A 22,568-nucleotide genomic window follows, 5' to 3' on the forward strand; every position below is an offset into this window, starting at 1 on the left:
AGAGGTCGAGGGCAGGTAGGAGGCCAGCACGGGGTGTCCAGGTGGACGGGGTGTGTTGGAGGTGGGAGAAGGGGTCGTCAGAGGGTGGGCGAGAGTCTTGATTGAAGAAGAAGGCACGGAGGCGAAGGCGGCGGAAGAATTGTTCGGTGTCACTCCGTGTATTGAATTCTTGGCCTTGCCATTTCCTCTGACCTCAAATATAATACACACATCTCATGCAGTGCAAAGCTAAGGCTAAGAAGAACAATTCCCTCTTTAGAGACACCCATTTGCCTTTCAAAACTTCTCTGATCTTCATATTGCCCCAACCCATCAATGAAGGCTCTTTCACAGCTCTCTTCTGCTTGATTGAATAGAAGAAATTTTGTTGTCAATAAGTAATCCTACTCAATGACAATATTCACATGTTTTGATGTCTCCTTCCTTGTTGGTTATAAATTCATCATTCTTCACTATCTTCCATTTACCCTCATCACACTGAAATTAAGAGTCAACAAGCTCAGTCATTCTTTTCCACAGAAACTAAAATTTTAGCATCTCTCATTATTTCTCTTCTCTTACAATTAACTGGTGTTTTACTCCAAGCTTGGTATCAATCCAACCATTCCTCTGATCTGTCTTGGTTTAAACCTTACCTGTTCCAACCTCAATTGGAAAAATAAGGAACCACTGAAACACCCATACTCAAGATGTCCCTCTCTGATAGGACTCTAAACAAACTGATTATACCATAAAATTAGACAAAGTAAATAGTTAAAAAACGTACTTTCTTCTTTTCTTGGGATGTGGGGGTGATTTCAGCCACACAACATTTACTTTCCATTCCTGGGTGTCTTAAAATTTTGAGAGGGAACCATGTCGTGTGGAATTCATTCACTTAGTGAATTAAGTAACTTGCTACCATAGGCAACAACCATTCTGTTCATTGTACAAGAGGAGACAGCAACATGCCATTTGTCAAGTTACAGTGACAAGGACAAGAGATTCAAAAAGAAATCTTCGACTTTTGTTGGTGCTCAATTTTACAATAAGTCATTTTACTGAGGAGGTCAATTTGCTTGTTTCAAAAAAGCTGAAAGATGGTTTTGAAATGAAGTTTATCTCCTTGGAAACAAAAACAGGAATTTATGGAAAAACTCAGCAGATCTGACAGCATCTTTGGAGAGAAAGCAGAACTAACGTCCCAAAATATTAATTCTCCCCAGAGATGCTGCCAGACCTGCTGGGTGTTTCCACAAATGTCTGTTTCTATTTCTGATTTCCAGCATCCAAAGTTCTTTGGTATTTTCGTTTATTGCCTTGGCCTGTATTCACCACCCAGGTATGGATAATCATGAGTTTTTCATCAAATAAACGATGAGTAGATCAAATTTCCCTCTGATTGCAGCTGGGCCCAAGGGAATTTATATGCAGCAATTGAAAGATAGTCTGATTTTAATGAGAGATGTGGAGCCAGTGGCAGCCAACAACTTGGAATCATCAACAGCTGATGTCACAGCACTGGTACTTGAAATACCAGACAGTTCAGCCATGAGAAAACAATGAGCTGAGTTAAAGCAAATCTGAACACAGATGTTCTCAAGAAGGTCAAACCCTAAAGAGCGGTCCTCAACTAATGTTAATCTGACTGGTTTCAAACAATGGTTCCACGTTACAGTAATCCATGAAGCGTAATGAACTCGACTATAGCATCCAGATCCCATAATTATTCAGATGCATTGAATTGTACTAACCCTGCCATAAGTATTTTCCAAAGTACGACATTGCTTTGTAAAACAACTTAAAATTAACAATATTTTTCCATTGTTAAAAATAATTATAAACACTCCACAAATTAAGCTGAATGCAAAATGTCTGACTTAAATACCAACAAAATTTTCTGTCTGCTAAAATGAATCAACAGCGCAACTATTTTTCGAACCAATTTCCTATTTACCGGATAAATGTGATGTTGTGCTATTTGGTGAACTATTCATGTCAGCCAAGCATCTGATTGAATTGAATCAGTATGAATACAGCAATTCAACAAATGAACAGGATAAGGATTATGCAAGGCAGATAAATCTCTATACTTATAATGCATAGACAGCTGTGAATTATTTATCAGACTTTGAACAGTTCAGCTTTTCATTATGCTCTGTTGAACAATGGACTGCCTTTTGAGCATATTTCAGGCATGAAATGCTATAGTAGTCTTTACTCAACTACTAAAGTTTAATGATAAAATTGAACCTGTTCTCACAATCTAATTGTCATCAGAATGTATCACACCCTTTACTTCCTTGTGAAATTCCCCAATATCTTAATCATATAAGGAGACAGGTTAATCAGTCATTGCTGGCATATAATGCTGTTATTATGGTAACACTAATTCAATCCACAGGGCAATAGCTCTTCATTTTATCATTTTTGGTTAACCCTTTCGGAACCTATGTGTAATTTTTGAACAAATTATATAATCTATTTTATTACCTCCTGTCAAGTGACAAAAAAAAAAGACAAGCTCAGGTTAGCTCGTTGGCTGCACAGCAGGTTTGTGATGCAGTATGATACCATTTGCATGGGCTCAATTCTTGTACCAACTGAGGGCACCATGAAAGACTGTCCTTCTCAATATCTCCCCTTGCCTGAGGCATGGTGACCCTCACATTAAACCACCACCTATCATCTCTGTATAATTAGAGAGCAGCTCTATAGTCTGGTACAACCACAGTGATTTTTAACTTCACCCCTTTTGATTTTTTTTTAAATCCATTCAGGGATTGGCTTTTTAGGTTTCCCAATGCTTTCTCGAAAGAGTCTATTCCACGGAGATCACTTTACAAGGAACTTTAACAGTTTGTATGGAATTTCTCAGGGAGATAGAAGATAAATAAGTAGACATATCTACTACTGCTTTGGCATCAACCAGTTTTAAACTTATTAATAGAATATATAAGTAGACTTTTTTTTCCTATTTCAAGATTTCGATTTTCCACATTTTTAAAATCTAACAAACTCAGTATGCACGTATTCCAAGTTATGGATTGATCACCCTCCTTTTTACTTTGTCTGAAGCTACTGTACACTACAAACAACCAAACAGATACCAACAAGAGTCACTAAACATTTATCGTATTGAACTGTTGTAACCAGCTGAAGACGAAATTGACTCTGGTCTTACCAAACAGTCTTTATGATAGACCACAAAACATGTGGAAGGGGCAATCCAGAAAATGTAATACATCAGAAGCCATGTATACTCCCTCTTGCGTGCAAGTACGACTAGAAAGGCCAGCATTTATGAGCAGTCCTAATATGTGGGTCCTGTTAGGGGCCTAAATACTCCCACCCATTCTCTCATCTTCATCCAATCTTAATCTTCTGAGTCAAGATCTTTTCTCACTATAGAACTGATCTCATCTTTTATTAATAGAGTGACTCACGACCTCCTCTTCTTTTCTTCCTGGCCTTCAAAAATGTGAAAAACCCTTGAATATTCAGGTGCCAATCTCAGTCACCTAGAAACCACATTTCTACAATGGCCATCATATCCTTATTCTTATTTGTACTATCAATTCATTCATCTTGTTATAAATGTTGCATTCATTCAGATAAAGAGAAGTTGCTGATCACGGTTTCCACTACCTCTACCCTAAACTCTGAATCCCCTCCCAAAACCATTCTAACCCTCCATTTCACATTGGCTTGGTATCCACTTTTGTTTTATGAAGTGCACTAGAATAATTCATTACATTAAAAACAACAATACAAATATAAGGAGTAATTGTTCTTTAAACTTTCTTTCCTCACGAGATCATTTCAAATTTCAACAATCATACAATTCGACACAACCTCTTGTTTTTTTGATAACTCTTATTTCTGCTGGATGCTTTTGAGTTCTCTTTCAAATTTACATAATTAAACAAAATATACTTGCTCTAATCATATAAAGTAGTAAAACATAATAATGAAACAATGGCAAAATTTCCGAGAAACACGTCATTCAGTGCAATATATGGAAAACAATTGAGGGATTAGTGTCCTGAAACAAGTAAAAGCCAAACTTTTTACAGGCCTATTAACTTTTTCAATAAATTTGGAAGTTTCTATGTTTGTTCTGAGCTTGAAGTTGTGCATTACTGGAAGAGATTATGGTTGTAAACATTTACAAAAGCTTATTTCAGTCTTTTTCAACATGTGTTACTGCTTACTAATTGCTCAATGTCGGTGTCCCCATCTGCTTGTTGCTTGCTCATTCAGAGGTTTGCAATCTGCTCATTGTTCCAGCAATAATTCAACACGGATTGTTCTCTTTTTAAGTAAAAGACAGACTTGAGCCAATCAGGTTCACTTTATAGTTTGAAAACTTACCCCTTGTTCATCGAGTTTCAGCAACTGTTCCATTACTTTGGGAGAATTTGAAGCTACCCTAAGGCACTGGATATTCACCTCAGGAATCACATATTCCAGTACCTCCTTCATGGGCAAACCTCGAGCTGTGCCATGTCGAGCTGTAGATGGCACAGCATCTTCTAGCACAGCACCTCTCAGAGTGGAAAGCTAAAAACAGAAGGGGAAAAAAAAACAATGTTTCAAGTTGGGAACTATATCCTTTTACGATTATACAATCAATATATAAGCATACAAAATTCAGCAATAGCTTGACAAGTTAAATGTTGGGAAGATGCACCTTCAGCCTGGAGAGACAGAACAAGGGGTCAGATATTTAAGATAGATTGGGATAAATGACTCCATACAAAGGGTTGAAAACCTTTAGAATTTGCTTTGCAGAGAGTCAGAGATCCTCAATTGTTGAATATATTCAAGTCTGAGGTGTATAGTTTTGGTTGCTCAGCAAATCAAGTGATAGCATGGAAAGTATAGCTGAAGTAGAAGATCACCCTGATTTTCTTGACCGTAAAGGCTGTCTTAAAGGTTTCTATTTCTTATGTTCCTGGATTTTCTTTCATCTGTGCCTACCCATCCCTGCCTCCCTGTTGCTTGTGATTTCTTTGCAGCCGCATACTCAGACTCCTTGCCTCTCTGTTGCCTGCAGTGCTCCTCTTTTCACAGCTGTTCCACTTCAGTTAAAAGAAACAATGCCTATTTATGAAAGAAAGGAAGAAGTACGTGGTCTTAGTGGTGGTACAGAAGAAAGCTCTCTTGAGGTTAAACATATGGCAATTAGGATAGAGCTCAATTAGAGGGGGGAATTGGTACTGGTTCCAAGGAACAGTTTGTAGTAGGGATTAAAGATGGTGGTTTTGGTATTTCCAAAACTTGGGGGAAGATTTTGCTTGTAGTATGAGATGTTGACTGAGTTGACTTATAAATTAGTAACAATGCAAGTTCCAATAGAAATGTTGATGACATACAGTTGGGTGTTGTTAGCAAATATGTGCAAACACTGGAGTTGCATTTTCTGGTCATGTTGCTACCATATCATAAGATTTACAGAAACTATGGAGAAAGGTTCAGAGCAAATTACCATAAAAATATTTTATCAGAGAAGAGTCATTTTCAGAGTGTTATGAATTATGTGGCAAGAGTTGCAAAGTTAATTGCAGTTAAAGAGGAAATGGCTCTGATTCAGAGGAAGTGCCTTCCCACAGAGGTAAAGGCACCAAAGGCAGAGCCCCTGGTTCATGAAAGAGGTGAAGAATAAAATCAAAGAGAAAAGGTGGCACATGACAGATGTTAGTTGAGAAGTGTGGCATTTCTGATGAAAGGCTTATGCCCAAAATGTCAATTCTCCTGCTCCTCAGATGCTGCCTGACCTACTGCGCTTTTCCAGTGCCACACTTTTCCAATCTGATCTTCAGCACCTGCAGTCCTCACTTTGTCCACATGACAAATGTAAGGTTGATAACGCAAGTGAAAACCAGACTGACTCCAGTAAGTTCAGCCGGACGGGAAAAAAAAAAGAGGGGGGCAAAGAGAGAATATGATAAGATTGGCATCTAAACCAAAGGGGTATCCAAAGTCTTCCATAAATATTTAAATTAATAAAAGTTCAGTAAGAAGTAGTGCGGGATATTCAGGGACAAAAAAAAAACTGAAATCATTGCACCATTACTCTGATTAGAGTTGAAATCATAATTACAGATCTTACTTTGTGATCTATATTATGACAAAGAAGGGGTCAGTATGTAGAAAACCCAAGATTGAAGAAGCTATCAGAAATATATGTTGTCTAGCTTATATGTGCAACTAGAGTTTTGAAAAGTTAAATATACTTAATCACAAACACAATGCTGCAATTCAGGAAATAAACATTTTTTAATACTAGCCTTATCTTTTGGGTTTTGATACCAAGCTATAATGAGGAAATATGTCTCACAATACAAAGAACAATGAAAGTAGCAGATTTTGTTAGATCAAACATCTCTCACCATTATGCGTGAGAAACAGAGGCTCTGAGCAACTGCGATCTCTATTTAAAAATATGATGAATATACCCCACTTGCTGAATGAATGCAATAGCATTCAAGACGCTAAACACCATTCAATGTTTCATTTGACTGGTTTCCCACCTTCTACGTTACAAGTGCACTGCCTCTATTATTGGTGCTCAGTGGCACCAGTGAATGCCATCCACAAGATGCACTACTGAAAACTGGTAAGGCTCCTTCACAGCATCTTCTAAACCCACAATCTTCACTGCATAGAAGAACAAACACCATCCTAACAAATAAATATATCATCATTCCTTCACTATCATTCGGACAATGCCCTACAACTCCCTCCCAATAATACTGTGAATGTTACTACAGCACAGGGGCTGCAGCAATTCAGGAAGGCAACTCATCATCAAACCTTCTCTGTGATAATTAGAGATGAGCAAAAATGCTGACCTTGCCAAATGTAAAATGAACACTTGACAATCTTTCACTTGCCATTGCTAAATACACAGATGTGCAATATATAAAAACATACATCCTTAAGAATAAACTTTTGATGTGGCATTTCTGTTTAAATGCACTCTCGTGCAGTTCGATCATAATTTATGTAACCAGCACTCAAGATGGTGGAATTTTGAATAAAAAAAATCTGTTCAGCATGTAGAATTTTCACTATCATTTGCATTGATTTAAAGAGACTGCACGAGAAGTAAATGTTGTTAGAATACTGGCTGTGCCCAAACTGCAAGTTAATTGCGACTGGGAATTTCCACTAATTATGCTAAAATGTTTTGGCACAGGGACACAAACAGATACATTTTAAAAGGTTCTTTTTCCCCAAAAGTCTGCTACAGATTATTATTATCTCAATCTTGACTTTTTACAAAAAAAGATGGCATTTTCATTGATTTAATTTCAGATTACTCACAGGTGGTTTATTGATATGGATTTAAAAGTTTGTTTTTGTGATAAACCCAATCAGCCAGAGGATGGTGAATCCAAGGACCCATTACTACAGAAATGGGCAGAGACCAAGTCATTGAGTGTAATAAAGGTACAGTTAGACAGGCTCTCGATTAATATGTGAATCAAGAGTTACCGGGAGAAAGCAGGAGATTAGGTTTCAGAAACATATCAGCCATAATCGAATGTTGAAGCAGACTCATATGGGCCAAAAACCTTAATTGTGCTCCTATATTTAATGGTCATGTGGTCTTATAAATCAGATTTTATGAAGTCAACATTCAAATATGCCAAGTAATGTTTTTTGCAGCAATCTATGTTCTTTAAAACAATTTAAAACAGAGCCAGATTGAAGTGTTTTAAAGCAGACTGTGTTCTGCAGTATGTAAATGAGCTGGAGCAAAAATTTGGACAGAAAATCGCTTTTCAAAATGGGTACAATTTTGAATGCAATTTGTGCTGGAATTGCCAATTGTGTGCACAGCTGAACCTCAATTATGTATGCCTCCTTCTGATAAACTCTGACAGAAAACTTCCATCATAAACTCATCTCTCCCACAGCACCACGCTATTTTGGGTTTACAATTTTTTCTCTCTTTGCCTGTTCAATTGGATTTTGCACTGGTCATTGAAACTACAGGACTATGAGGACAAAGAAATGACTAGAATATCTTAGAAACATCTCTCCCTACACTTTCGTTAGTAAAATATGGCTATGCATTGTGGTCCCATGAATAAGGAAAACCATTATATTTTGACCCTAAAGAAAATCTTGGTCTTAAAGCACATCAATTTGATTTGTATATGATTAGTCTTACTCTTCAATCACCAAACACAACAATGAAGATTCAGAAAAAGGTGATGGCGATCCTTGTTCAAAACTGGATTAAACCCAGCTCAGTTGCAAACTCTGAAACGTGACTGTCACTCCTGTTCCACAGCTGATGCTGTGTCACTGACTACCATACTGGTAATGTTTAATAAATAATTTAAGATCATGTAATTTAAGTTGATGAATTAGTTGCAATATTTTGTTGTATCTAACTAATAGAAGTTGCTGCCACCTCAAAAAAAAAACTAACCAAAGCAATTTACAGCTGTATATTCATAGAATATAATCTAATCTCATATTTTTCCTTTAAATCATAATGTCAATGTACTTCAAGGGCAACAATTTGGCATGAACAAAATCTAGCATATATTAAAATATTTATTTGAACTGTTAATCTGCAGTATCATACATTTAATATAGGAAGGGTCACACAGAGTCTCATTTCTGCTTTGATAGAGGCTTAGGTAGACTAACTTCCAAAAGCAAGTTTGTAAAATATGCAATGAGAGTTGCGAGAAAACCCCCTATCCAGTTTATTTGTACAAGGGCATCAAGCTTTCAAGAAAGTGTTGTTCTGAAGTAAAACCTAAGGGCATTTGTTTGGAGTATCAGAACACTAACCTACACTTTGATGACAACATTAATAGGGGGTTTTGGGGAGGGGGACGGCGGGCAGAGCAGAGAGAAACTTAACAGGAAAAGCTGGCCTCTTTATATTTTCTCCAGAAGACTAATTTATGGCACCATCAGATTATTGCTGAATAGAAATTTTGTTGTCATTATTCATGCAGAAAATGGTTTCATTAATTAAAAATCTTTTGATCGCAGGAAAAAGCATTGCTAAGTCAAATTATCTGGTTTCTTTAGGGCATCTTGAGTATTGAATAATAATTGCAATACTACAGCTATTTAAACCTTGTTCACTAACATAACGTGATGTTGAAGTACAAGTTCTTAAATACAAGGTCTAAATCCAAACCCCAGTCAGGATTTTGATTTGCAATACCATTTCCTACAAGAGGGAAGGCTACCAATCTTTGCTCTCTAGGGAAGAAGGAAAGTACAAATTCAATTTCTTTAAATACTATGCTTCTGTGGAATCAGAGGCAATGAAGAAAAGGTAATACCATCTTTAGGAGGACAATGCTTGAAATAGTCAAGTTCCTAGAAAATGCATCTACAGTATGGCAGTAAAAATATTAATGAGTCAAAACCAGGTAAGTCATGTTATGCATCAGTGCTAATTCTAATTTATAAGGAGCTGCAGCAAGCTGAGATTGGTCTCAAGGTTCCTGATGAAGGGCATATGCCCAAAATGTCGACTCTTCTGATCCTTGGATGCTGCCTGACCTGCTTTTCCAGCACCATACTTTTCGACTTAAGATTAGGAACACAATTTGTACATTTCTGAATATCAAGATACTTTTCTTGCCATCAGATATGATGATGAGATGGTCAAAAGTAGCCCATAGTCCCTAAGAGTGAGCATATTTCAAACAAGACATGACAGTGTGGTTGTCACCTGGAAGCACGCTTCTTGGAAGAACTGAAACTGGAGGTTTGCTTTAAAACTGGAACATTTAACCTGGGACAATCAAACTATTGTTCTTGATAATTAAGATGGCCATGTTGATCCTTTTGACAGTGTCATTTTACACACTGCTAAAAGTCATACAATGTCCAAAGACACTGTAATGAGATAGAACAGCCAAATGAGAAGGACATTCAACGCCAATCTAGAATCTTGCTAGAGATCAAAAGTAAAGTTAACCGCAGCCTATTAGAAGCAAACAGGCATGGGCCAAAAGCAAAACTGTCCAATCCCACAACATCAATGTGTACAAAATTTGATTCATTTGAACAATCAGAATAATAAAATTGGTAGCTATTTTAAAGAATATCAAATGAAATCTCCAAACAACCATCAAACTGATTTTGGGAAACTTTCCAGGATGTCATGAAAAATAAAACACACACCTTTTCAACACAACTGGACTCCAAAACTGGTTATAAAATGAAGCTATCTCCTGTATATCAAAACACTCCCTCCAATAGAAAGGATGTTATGAAACTCGAAAGGGTTCAGAAAAGATTTAAAAGGATGTTGCCAGGGTTGGAGGGTTTGAGCAAGAGGGAGAGGTTGAATAGGCTGGGGCTGTATTACATGGAACTTCGGAGGCTGAGAGGTGACCTCACAGAGGTTTACAAAATCATGAGGGGCATGGACAGGGTAAATAAACAAGCCTTTTCCCTGGGGTAGGGGAATCCAGAAGTGGAGGGTATAGGTTTAGGGTGAGGAGGGAAAAACTTAAAAGGGACCTAAATGCCATGCAGAAGGTGGTGGGCGTATGGAATGAGCTGCCAGAGTAAATAGTGGCGGCTGGTACAATTACAGCATTTAAAAGGCATTGGGACGGGTGTATGAATAGGAAGGTTGAGGGATATGGGCCAAGTGCTGGCAAATGGGACTGGGTGGCATGGACAAATTGGACCAAAGGGTCTGTTTCTGTGCTGTACATCTCCATGACTCTATATGACTTTGTACATGGGAAATCATGTCTCACTAACTTGATTTGGATTTTTGAAGAAGTAACAAAGAGGATTGATGAGGGCAGAGCGGTGGATGTGATCTATATGGACTTCAGTAAGGCATTCAACAAGGTGCCTCACGATAGACTGGTTAGCAATGTTAACATGGAATACACAGAGAACTAGCCCTTTAGATGCAGAACTGGCTCAAAAGTAGATGTCAGAGGTTGGTGGTGGAGCATTGCTTTTCAGCCTGTGACCAGTGATGTGCCACAAGGATCAGCACTGGGTCTGCTGCTTTTTATCATTTATGTAAATGATCTGGATGTGAATATAGGATTATGGTTAGTAGATGACACCAAAATTGGTGGTGTAGTGGACAATGAAGGAGGTTACCTCAGAGTACAATGGATCTTGATGAGATGGGCTAATGGGCCAAGGAGTGGCAGATGAAATTTAATTCAGATAAATGTGAAGTGCTGCATTATGGAAAGGCTAATCAGGGCAGGGCTTATTTACTTAATGGTAAGGTCCTGGGGAGTGTTGATGAACAAAGACACCTTGAGTGCAGGTTCATAGTTTCTTGAAAGTGAAGTCACAGGTAGATAGGATAGTGAAGGCAGCGTTTGGTATGCTTTCCTTTATTGATCAGTACACTGAGTAAAGGAATTGGGAAGTCATTTTTCTTTTAGATTATCAGACTTGATTCCCTACTGTGTGGAAACACGCCCTTTGGCCCAACAAGTCCACACCAACCCTCCGAAGTGTAACCCACCCAGACTAATTTCCCTACTATTACCCCTGACTAATGCACTGAACACTATGGGCAATTAAGCATAGCCAATTTACCTGACCTGCACATCTTTTGGAACTGGGAGGAAACCAGAACACCCAGTGGAAACCCACGCAGACATGAGGAGAATATGCAAACTCCACACTGACAGTCGCCCGAGACCGGAATCGAACCCGGGAGGTAGCAGTGCTAACAATAGAGCCACCGTGCTGTCTCAGTTGTGACTGTACTGGATATTGTTTAGGCCACTTTTGGAGTACTGCGTGCAATTCTGGTCTCCCTGCTATAGAAAGAATGTTGTGAAACTTGAAAAGATTCAGAAAAGATTTACAAAGATGTTGCCAGGGTTATAGAGGGTTTGAGCTAAGGGGAGACACTGAATAGACTGGGGCTATTTTCTACAGAACGCCAGAGGCTGAGGGGTGACTTTATAGAGGTTTATAAAATCATGAGGGGCATGGATTGGGTGAATTGACAAGGTTTTTTCCCTGGGGTGAGGGAATCCAAAACTAGAAGGTTTGGTTTAATGGTGATGGGAGAAAGATTTAAAAAGGGCCTGAGGGGCACCCTGTTCATGCAGATGGTGGTGCAATGTATGGAAGAAGCTGCCTGAGGAAGTGGTGGAGGCTGGTACAAATATAACATTTAAAAGGCATCTGGATGGGTATAGGAATAGGAAGAAATTCATTCCTTTCGAGGAATATGGCCAAATGCTGACGTTAGTCAGTAAGGATGAGTTGGACTGAAGGGTATGTTTCCGTGCTGTACACCTCTATGTCTATCTATAACTGGGTGTACTTTCAGAATGAGGCATCACCAATAGAATGCAGGATGTTCAAAAATGCAAATTACTAGCACATAAGCACAAATGTTTTCAGAGATGGTGAAATCCCTCCACCACATTGTTTATGGAAAAAAATAATGGCTGAATATATGAGTAAGGATAATTAATATACAGTGCTGGCTGTAATGTCAGTTCAGGTTTTAATTCCAATTTTAAAACATTCTCTAGTCTATGTTGCAAGTTTCTTTCAAAACTACATAGCAATAGATTTAGAATCTCACTTCGCTGGTCCGGAAAGCTATGCGATAGTTGTACTGTAGCCCATCTTTCTCCTTTGATTCATCTAGCTTCTCCCTCCGGATGCTGACCGCCACAGGACCTAGACTTTCATCTGTTCCAAAGTAGTTTTGATGTTCTGTAAAACAATTGGGAGGCTGAGACATAAAGCAAGTGTGAGTGCATGAACAACTGAATATACATGCTGCAAAATAACAGCAAATAACTTAGCAAAAAGAACATTGGAGGTACAGGAAATCAGAAATTAAAGCCTAAAATGCTGGATAAACTCGGCATGTCAAAGCACATCTGTGCTGTCACATTTCAGGTCTGTCATCTTGGATCGGAAGTCAGCAATGAAGAAACGCTGCAGATCTGAAACATTAACTCCATTTTTCTCTCTCTACACAGATACTCCCCAATTTGCTGAGTTTTTTTTCCAGCTAATACCTCTCAGGTGTAGACCATCTTTGGAACTTTGCAACTACTTAACATCCATGGTCTATTCAACTCATGATCATGCAGCATTATTCCTTTAGCATGTCAACATAGACATAATAGGTCAAATGGCCTCCTTCCAAAACCAATCTATGATTCTAATGTCAACTTGACTTTCTGCTCTTGGATTTTAAACCCATAATCTTACAGATCCAAGAGAAGAATGCTACCAACTGAGTCACAGCTGACCCTGGATGGAGTAAGCATTTTATTCTGACACTGTCTAAATCACCTTCTGGAACTGTCTCATAGGACCAATATAGGACCAATATAGACCAAAAAAAACCTAAAATACACTAATTTAAATTATTCTTTGATCAAACATAAACTGAGTTAGCCTACCAATCTATTTTATTGAAATATTGTATTTCCACTCAGCCGATTCTTTATGAATTAAAAGTAACATCAATATTGCATTAAAAAACCAAAAATCATGTTTTTCTTTTTGGTTTATTAGATGACACTTTATGCTTCAATGTACAGTCAATAACAGAAGCTCAACTTTGCAGCCGTTTGCCAAATCATCAGTAAGGTTAATCTGTATTTGGGCTCTGGCGCTTCCTTGTAAGCTATCTGTTCAGAGAACAGTCCTATATTATGCTAGATACATATAATGTTTCAAACAGCATGTTGCTTCTATTAAACTAACAACCCGTCCTTCTTTCACATTATGCTATAGAAACTTGACCAAATGATAAGAATTCAGAATTCTCAGGATTCAGTGTCGTAACTTAACCTATATATCATCTTTCAGGACACAAAGCATAAGGAAGGTAACAATTTCCTAAAATGCAAATTTAATAGGCACTGTGAATTGCATTAATACTAATGAAAGCATTCTATCTCCAACAAAGATTCCAGAAATTCACTAGCAGATACATTTTATGAAGTATTTTGTCTTTATATATACAGAAAATGTGCAAAGGGCTATTTATAAATACATCTAGGAAATGGAACCTTAATTTGATGACTACAAGCCAATAGGTTTCTCAGCTCAAGTTCTAGAACATGCTCCTCATTTTCCAAGCCCATATTTCTGCAACAAAACAAAAATCGCATGCACAAAGTGTATGATTCACTCTGCTCTGTTTAAACTTAAGATTGCAATTGAACCTCCTTGTATCATGTGACAGACACGTGCAAAGTCAACATGTTCATGATGGTAAAACTGCAAAAGAAAACTAGCATTTGGATAGTCTTTCCGTGATCATTGAACATCTCAAAAGGCTTCACCGTCAGAGGAAGTGGTGGAGGTTGGTACAGTTACAACATTTAAAAGACATCTGGATGGGTATATGAATAGGAAGGGTTTGAGGGATATGGGCCAAGTGCTGGCAAATGACACTAGATTAACTTAGGATATCGGGTCGGCATGACGGGTTGGGCCGAAGGGTCTGTTTTCATGCTGTACATCTCTATGACTCTAAGTTGAAAAGAAGTACAATATGTTGTAAAAGAAGAAAAACCAGTCTATTTGCATGCAGCAATCTTCCATGAAAATCACTGATAACAATCAGTTATTCTGTTTTATGATGTTGCTTGAGGATTACATATTGACCAATATTAGACATACATGAAATAAAAGCAAACTACTGCAGATGTTGAAAATCTGAAACAGAATGCTGGAGAAACTCAGCAGGTCTGGCAGCATCTGTGGAGAGAGAAACAGAGTTACTATTTCAAGTCCAGTATGACTCTTCCTCAGAACTCTTCTCTTCTAAAGGGTTATTTCTGACTCGAAAAGTTAACCCTGTTTTTCTCTCAACAATTGTTGCCAGACCTATTGAGATTCTCCAGCAAAGGCATTTGGATGGGTATATGAATAGGAAGGGTTTGGAGGAATATGGGCCAGGTGCTGGCAGGTGGGACTAGATTGGGTTGAGATATCTGGTTGGTATGGACAGGTTGGACCAAAGGGTCTGTTTCCATGCTGCACATCTCTATGATTCTATGACTCTAATCTCTAAGTATGTATGAGACACACAGACTTGCTCTTCTTCAACATAGCACCATGGGATTTTTCATATTTATCCAAGCTAACAAATGTCGACCTTAGAATGGCTCTCCCAAAACACAGCACCTCTAACAGTGCAGCACAGAGATGAGAGTGGTACCAAGTGAGACACAGTTGACAGAACTGGCTGCAGCAACATTAACATGAACTCAACTCCCTGGGAGTTTAGAACATTTACTGCGTTTTCCCGCTTTCTGAGAATTTCTCTGAGCCATTCTTGCTTCATTTATAAATATTGTCATGTGAAGCTCTGCAAGACTGGACAAAGAACTAATAACAGACCACGGAATATAAACATAGATGATAGGAAGAGTAGGCCATTTGACCCCTCATGCCTGCTCAGCCATTCATTATGATCATGCTTGATCACTGAGCTCAATACCCTGACCCTGTCGCCCTCCCCACATATCCCTTGACCGTTTTTAGCCACGAGAGCTAGATTTATCTCCTCCTTGAAAACACAATGTTTTGGCCTCAACATAGTTTTCTAGGTGCTCTTCTGAAAAGATTTTGATAATAGATTCTAGCAACTTCCCCAATACTAATACTGATCCACTGGTGTTTAATTTCCCGTTAACTCTCCGTCTCCATTTTTAAGCAGTGGGGTCACCTAAGTTACCCACCAACTGTAGGAACTATTCCAGAGCCGAAACAATCTTGGAAGTGGATCACTAACGCATACACTATTTTTACGGTCACTTCTTAAGTACACTGTGATGTAGATTACTAAGGCCTGGGAATTTATCAGGGAGACAAAGTGAGGACTCCTGATGAAGGGTTCTTGCCCGAAACGTCAATTCTCCTCCTCCCCCTCGGATGCTGCCTGATCTGCTGTGCTTTTCCAGCACTACACTCTCGACTCTGAAGATTTATCAGCCTTCAACCCCATCAATTTCCACAACACCATTTTTCTACAATATAGTTTGCTTCAGTTCTTCCCTCTCACCAAATTCTGTGCTCCACATCATCACTAGTCCGTTGTTTGTATCCTCCTTTGTGAAAGTAGAAGTGAAGTATGAATTTGGTTTGACAGCAATTTCTTTGTTCATCATCACAAATTCAAGATATTTGTCAAGATGATGACAGAGTTGGGCTCCTGAGTCAGAACTCCGTTCACTCCTTCTCTTTGTTTTTGTTCTTTTCATTTTTGTTTTCTTTCTACTTACCTCCCATCCTCAGACAGCATCAGTGGCCATGCGTTGAGCCAGTGGGAATTCAATGTGAACTCCAGCGAAGCCCGGCCCAGACTCCCAGCCTCAAGGCGAAGCCCAGTCTCCTCGCCTCAAGGTGAAGCCCAGACTCCTGGCCTCAATTCGAAGCCCCGCCCTGAGGCAAAGCCCAGTCTCCCAGCCTTGAGGCGAATCCCAGACTCCTGGCCTCAGACAAAGCCCGGCCCGGACCCCCGGCCTCGAGGCGAAGCCCGGCCCGGACCCCCGGCCTCGAGGCGAAGCCCGGCCCGGACCCCCGGCCCCGAGGCGAAGCCCGGCCCGGACCCCCGGCCTCGAGGCGAAGCCCGGCCCGGACCCCCGGCCTCGAGGCGAAGCCCGGCCCGGACTCCCGGCCTCGAGGCGAAGCCCGGCCCGGACTCCCGGCCTCGAGGCGAAGCCCGGTCCGGACTCCCGACCTCGAGGCGAAGCCCGGTCTCCCAGCCTCAAGGCGAAGGCCGGCCCAGACTCCCAGCCTCGAGGCAAAGCCCAGATCCCAGTCTCAAGGTAAAGCCCTGCCCAGACTGCCCAGTCTCGAGGCAAAGCCCTGCCCAGACTCACCCGGTCTCAAGGTAAAGCCCTGCCCAGACTGCCCGGTCTCGAGGCAAAGCCCTGCCCAGACTGCCCGGTCTCAAGGCAAAGCCCTGCCCAGACTCCCCCAGTCTTGAGGCAAAGCCCTGCCCAGACTCCCCGGTCTCAAGGCAAAGCCCGGTCCAGACTCCCCAGCCTTCAGGCGACGCCCGGCCCAGCCCGGAACCCCCCCTACCCAGCCTCGAGGCGAAGCCTGGCCCGGACTCCTCTGCTTTAATTGTTTTTCTCTACTTTACAAAGACCGTAGTACTGGCATCTGTTAGTCTTGCAAGACCACAGATCTGCGTTTGGGTTTACCTCGCTTCAATCTTTTTTGGTGGTGCGGCATCTGTTGTGGCAGTAGAGGCCCACATGGGAGTGGCATTCTCGGCTGCAGCAAATGTAATTGAAGGTGCTGTCTTGTGCTGTTTTATCGGCGGGTGCGTTTCTCTTCAGCAGCAAGAGTCAGCTTCTTTTCTCCTCGTTTTGGACTTCTGTGGAATTCCAGCCTCCAGCGAGAGCAATCACTTGCAATGTCCTCCCAACTCTTGACACTCATGTTCAGTAACTTTATGTCTCTCTTGCAGACATCTTTGAAACAAAGATGGGGCTGCCCTTGTTCTCTCTTGCCAGTGGTCAGTTCGCCGTACAACAGGTCTTTTGGGATCCTCCCGTTTGACATGTAGTGTACGTGGCCCAGCCAGCATCGGTGGAAGAGGCTGGGTATCTGGGCGCAGACCAGTCGACTTAACATCCAAGATGCATTTCAGGCTGCAAAGGTGGAAGGCGTCGAGACTCCAATCGTCTGGAGTAGAAGCTCCAGGTCTTGCTGCCGTATAGCAGTGTGCAGAGAACGCAGGCCCTGTAGACTGCAACTTTGGTGAGAGTCATCAGCTTTCTGTTCTCCCAGGCTCTTTTTGTCAGCCTGACGAATGTTGAGGCTGTTCGTCCAATCCATTGTTGATCTGAGAGTTCAGGGAGAGACTGTCCGTGATGGTGGAGCCAAGGTATGTAACTTTACTTCTTCACTTTTCTAGTTTATGCCTAAGATTTTGTACCAAGGCATATTTGTACCTAAGATGGTGTTGAAAATGTCGACATTGTACATTTTTCACTATACTCATGCATCCCTCAACTGAGTGCAGCTGATAATAAAACCTAATACTAATTTTAAATTCCCCTGTTTATGACTGTAAGAGAGCTACATTAGCTTTCACCAATCGTTTTCTCTTTATATAACAAAGAAACTTTTAAAGTCAGTTCTTAATTTTTTTTCTTCAAGCTTATATCATATTCTATTTTCCTTTGTTAATCGATCCTTTGTTCCTCTTTTTTTGATTTCTAAACCATCCCCAATCCTCAGTCTATTCTTTTCTCTTGACAATTTGTATGCCTCTTTTTTTGCATCTGACACTACCCCTGACTTCCCTCGTAAGCCATGGTATGGCCAGTTTCTCTTTGCACTCTTGTGCCAGACAGGAATTAACGATTCTAGTAGTTCACCCGCATTTGCCTTTTGTATGTTTGCCACTGTCTATCCACTGTTATTCCTTTCAGTAACATTTCCCAATACATTATAGCCAACTCATGTTCATACCATCATAGTTACCCTTCTTAAAATTCAGGACCCTCATCTCAGAATTAATTCCTTCTCTCTCCCAGACGAAAAACCAGAAGAGCTGCAGATGCTGGAAATCAGAATCAAAAACAGAAAGTGCTGGAAAATCTCAGCAGATTTGACACCCTGTTGGAAGAAAGCAGAATTAACATTTCAAGCCCAGTGACCCTTCTTCAGAACCCATGGAAGAAATGCAGCAGTGAGCTAAACACTAAACTAAAAAAAATCAAAGGAACTGGAAATCAGAAGGGTCACCGGAGCCAAATATTCTGTGCTGTCTCTCCACAAATGCTGCCAGACCTGCTGAGTTTTTCAACAATTTCTGTTTTTGTACCTCTCTCGCTCTGTCTAGATGAATATTTGTCATATTATGGTTACTCATCCCCAAGGGATCTCTCACAATGACTGTACCAATTATTCCGTTCTCAATGCATAATACCCAGTCTAAGGTGGCCCTTTCTCTAGTTAGCTCCTCAATGTATTATTCCAGAAAACCATCCCTAACACACCATAGACCCATAGTTGGAGTAGGGTGCACAATCTACAAGATGCATTACAATAAGTCACCAAAGATCCTTTAATAGCACCTTCTACACCCAAAACCTCTGCCACAGATACAAGGACAGTCAATGCATGCAGCATCACAAGCTGAAAGTTCTCCTCCAAGTGACACATCATCCTTATTTGGAACAATATTGCTGTCCCTTCACGGTTTCTGAATTAAGTGTTCCTTCCTAACTCCAATGTAAATGTACCTCCACCCTAAGGTTGCAGTAGTTTAAGACGACAGCTACCACAATCTTTTACAGGGCAATTAGGGAAGGGCAATCAATGCTAGTTTAGCAAGCAACACCCACACCTGTGAAGGAACAAACAAGTGTCAGTGTTATTAAGAAAAGAACAGAAACTGAACTAATATACTGCCCATGAGCTGCCCTGAAGTGATTTAAAAGTCTTGGTGCTCCAACAGCAAGAAATGTTGCAAATCCTAACATACAGCTGCTAAAAATGAAATTACTCAGGTTACAGTAGATCAAACAGAGCACATTTGATGACTCTAATAATGACCATTTCAGTCAATAAATAGAAGTCAAAAGCTAAAGAGCAATGAGCAATTTGCAGACAGGTCAGACAGATTTCCTATAATACACTAAAATAAAAAAAATTACTAATGTCTGAAATTGTACATCTTTTGCAAAGAAAAATTTTGATTTTAAAAATAGAAAAGTAATGAAACCTATTAACAAGTTTAAAATGATACAATATATTCGCATTCAGTCATATCACTCTTCTCCTCCACATCCTAACTTGGTAATTGGCCTTAAAAAGCACTTCTATTTCTTTAAAATTTAACTTTTAAAGCAGTAATGGGGAAACAGATCGAAATAATTCAGATTCTGAATTTCAAAAGTTGTATTTACTGCAGTATTTTATTGCATAATTAAACAAGCATCATCCATTTCCTGTATTACCCACAGGACTTGCAATGACTGGTGTTGCATTGTAATTGCAGTTAAGACTAGCCAGAACTAAACATTGGTCACAACAAAGATTTGTGGATATTAATGTCATGGAATTTTACACTCCATAATCTGAGGTGTAGACCAATTATTTGTTGTCATCTATGTACACCATTAAGATTCTACAAGGTAATTTCTCATCCAGTAGCCCATGCTCATTTTAAAATAGCATTTTATCAATATAATACTTAGTTCATCAATGAGGATACAAGGTGCAAAGTCCCATGTAAATTTAAACTTGTGGCAGCATCCCTACCTTTGAGCCAGAAGATCTGGGTTCAAGTGTCACTTGCGCTTGAAATATGTCACAACAGTTCAAACAGACAGAATCAAAATATTTACAAGCTGTTGTGATAGGATGAGAATAGTGGTGGAGTAACTCCTATCACATAGATTACAAATCCTTGTAAGTGATCTTATTGAAGCCTGCAGACATCATTTACTGAGAACAGAATCTCTCTAGCAGCGCTCTTGTGGTGCAGTTGAAGTGTCTCTACCTCTGAGCCAGGAGGCCCAGGTTCAAGCCCCATCTGTTCCAGACATACGTAATACGATCTTTGAGTCGACTAATTAGAAAATATCTCACATTAACACTAAGGGCTCCTGAGGTTCCAGAGTAGTGTTTCTACCTCTGGGCCAGAAGAGCTGGGCTGAAGTCACACCTGTCCCAGAGACATGACACAACATCTCTGACAAAGCATTAAGAAATCTCACATCTTAAATAACATCTTAAACGGTAATTGTAGACACCATCCAAACAAGGTGCTGCCAATTGCCATTCCCCACTGGTGATGAAAATCAGACCTCAGGGAGGATGAAGAAAAGAAAACAAACAGCAGTGCTAAATCATACAGTTAAAACAAATGGTAGAAATCCATAACATGCTGACAAGCTATCTGAGAAAGAAAGTCCTATTCCAACACTTCATGATAATTCTGAATACCTGAAATACTTTACGTTGACTAAAAAGTTACTCATAAGTTGGAAAGTGAATATTTATCTGGATTTAAAGAAATCAAAAAAACTGCTCAGAATTGACTTTCATTTGAACAGGTATTTAATTAGCTTGAAAAAAATTAGTTAAACTTCAAGATTTTTGTTCAACATTTTCCTATAAAACTTCAAACCCTAAAAGGAGGAAAGATAACGTATCTTTGCAGCTCAATTTACACAGCCTTCAGGACAGGCAACCACGCAAAGTAGCCAAGCAGAGGCTGATAGCGAAGTTCAGTACCCATGGGGACAGGCTCAACCGGGACCTTGGGTTCATGTCACACTACAGGTGACCCCACTGCACTATACACACACACACACTTCCCTCTCACATGCTCACACATATACATCTATATCCACACCCACACACCCTCTCACAGACTTATACCCCTTTACCCTCTCACACATACACACACTCTCACAGACACTCATATCCCCACACACACATACACATATACACTTGTGGGGTGAATTTGTACTTGCAAAATTACATTGTATTTTGCTCAAAAACTGCATTAATCCATGTATGATTCCGTAAATCCCTTTTTTAGAAATAGAATCAGTCTGAACATTGGGGCACAGACAGCCTCACACACAGGGCACCTCACACCTTCAATACATTATCTGAGCGGACATGGCACCTATTGTTAAAGTTCTCTTGAGAATGTAACTTTAAACAAAAGTTTTGAGATTTACATACGAAAGAACTGAAACCAACATGGTCATTCTAAAAGATGAGAGACGTAACAAACAAATCAGGTGTTATTCAATATATAACTTCAGTTGCATCACACTAAACTTTTTGCTATAAATTCTGTGACTTACAATCTTATGCTCCACAACAACCTGATGAAGGAGCAGCACTTCAAAAGCTCGTGCTTCCGAATAAACCTGTCAGGACTATAACCTGGTGCTATGTGATTTTAACTTTGTCCACCCCAGTCCAATACCGGCATCTCCAAATCAAATTACACAAATATTTATTTACAAGCTGAATCTACTTATATTTAGCCACTAGTCCTTGGCAGGAAAAAGGAGCATTTCCAGGCCTTTTTGAATTGAACCAAAGCATGGAGTCACCAGTTCCCTGGTATATTCTCCATGACAAGCATGTTAAGCAATATTTGGTATTCCTGTACTGGCTGTTTTTTATCTGTCCTGAGAGATGAATTTGACCAAATTTGACTGCATAGCTATGCCTTTCCAGCAATACTCCAGATATTTATTTGCATGCATCAGCACTGTCTAGCGAAAGAATAATTAGTATCTACGTGAAACTGTAAAAGCTATGCTTTCCAGTGTGCTATTTTAAGAGCATGGACAGAATCCACATATTGTGCAACATAAATTGATTCCCAATATCCAGAAAGAGGACTTATGGAGTGCTCATTCCCCTGACTGTGATTAGAGGTGAAAAGTTATACGTGGATAGTGCTTTTCATTACTTTGTTATGAAGGCAGAAATTTGAGAGGTGATTAGGCTTTAAAATGTTTCCTAGGAGGTGAAACAATATTCCAAATGGAGAATCATAATTATGTTACCCCTGCCCGAATACAAACCCATGTGATCTGTTAACGAAATCTGTTGAA

At 39.8% G+C, this 22,568-nt stretch overlaps 1 protein-coding gene across 3 annotated transcripts in view; it reads right to left on the minus strand.

Annotated features, from left to right (window-relative positions):
• LOC122542453 (signal-induced proliferation-associated 1-like protein 2) overlaps positions 1–22,568 on the minus strand; it is a 557,075-nt gene that overhangs the window by 330,105 nt on the left and 204,402 nt on the right. For all 3 annotated transcript variants that reach the window (XM_043680159.1, XM_043680169.1, XM_043680179.1), the window contains exons 3-4: positions 12,566–12,699; positions 4,354–4,542 (exon numbers count right to left, since the gene is read on the minus strand). In XM_043680159.1, the coding sequence (XP_043536094.1) occupies positions 4,354–4,542; positions 12,566–12,699 (323 nt within the window). The remainder of the gene's footprint in view (positions 1–4,353; positions 4,543–12,565; positions 12,700–22,568) is intronic.

The sequence above is a fragment of the Chiloscyllium plagiosum genome, chromosome 3 (genome assembly GCF_004010195.1).
Source record: "Chiloscyllium plagiosum isolate BGI_BamShark_2017 chromosome 3, ASM401019v2, whole genome shotgun sequence".
Lineage (NCBI taxonomy): Eukaryota > Metazoa > Chordata > Chondrichthyes > Orectolobiformes > Hemiscylliidae > Chiloscyllium > Chiloscyllium plagiosum.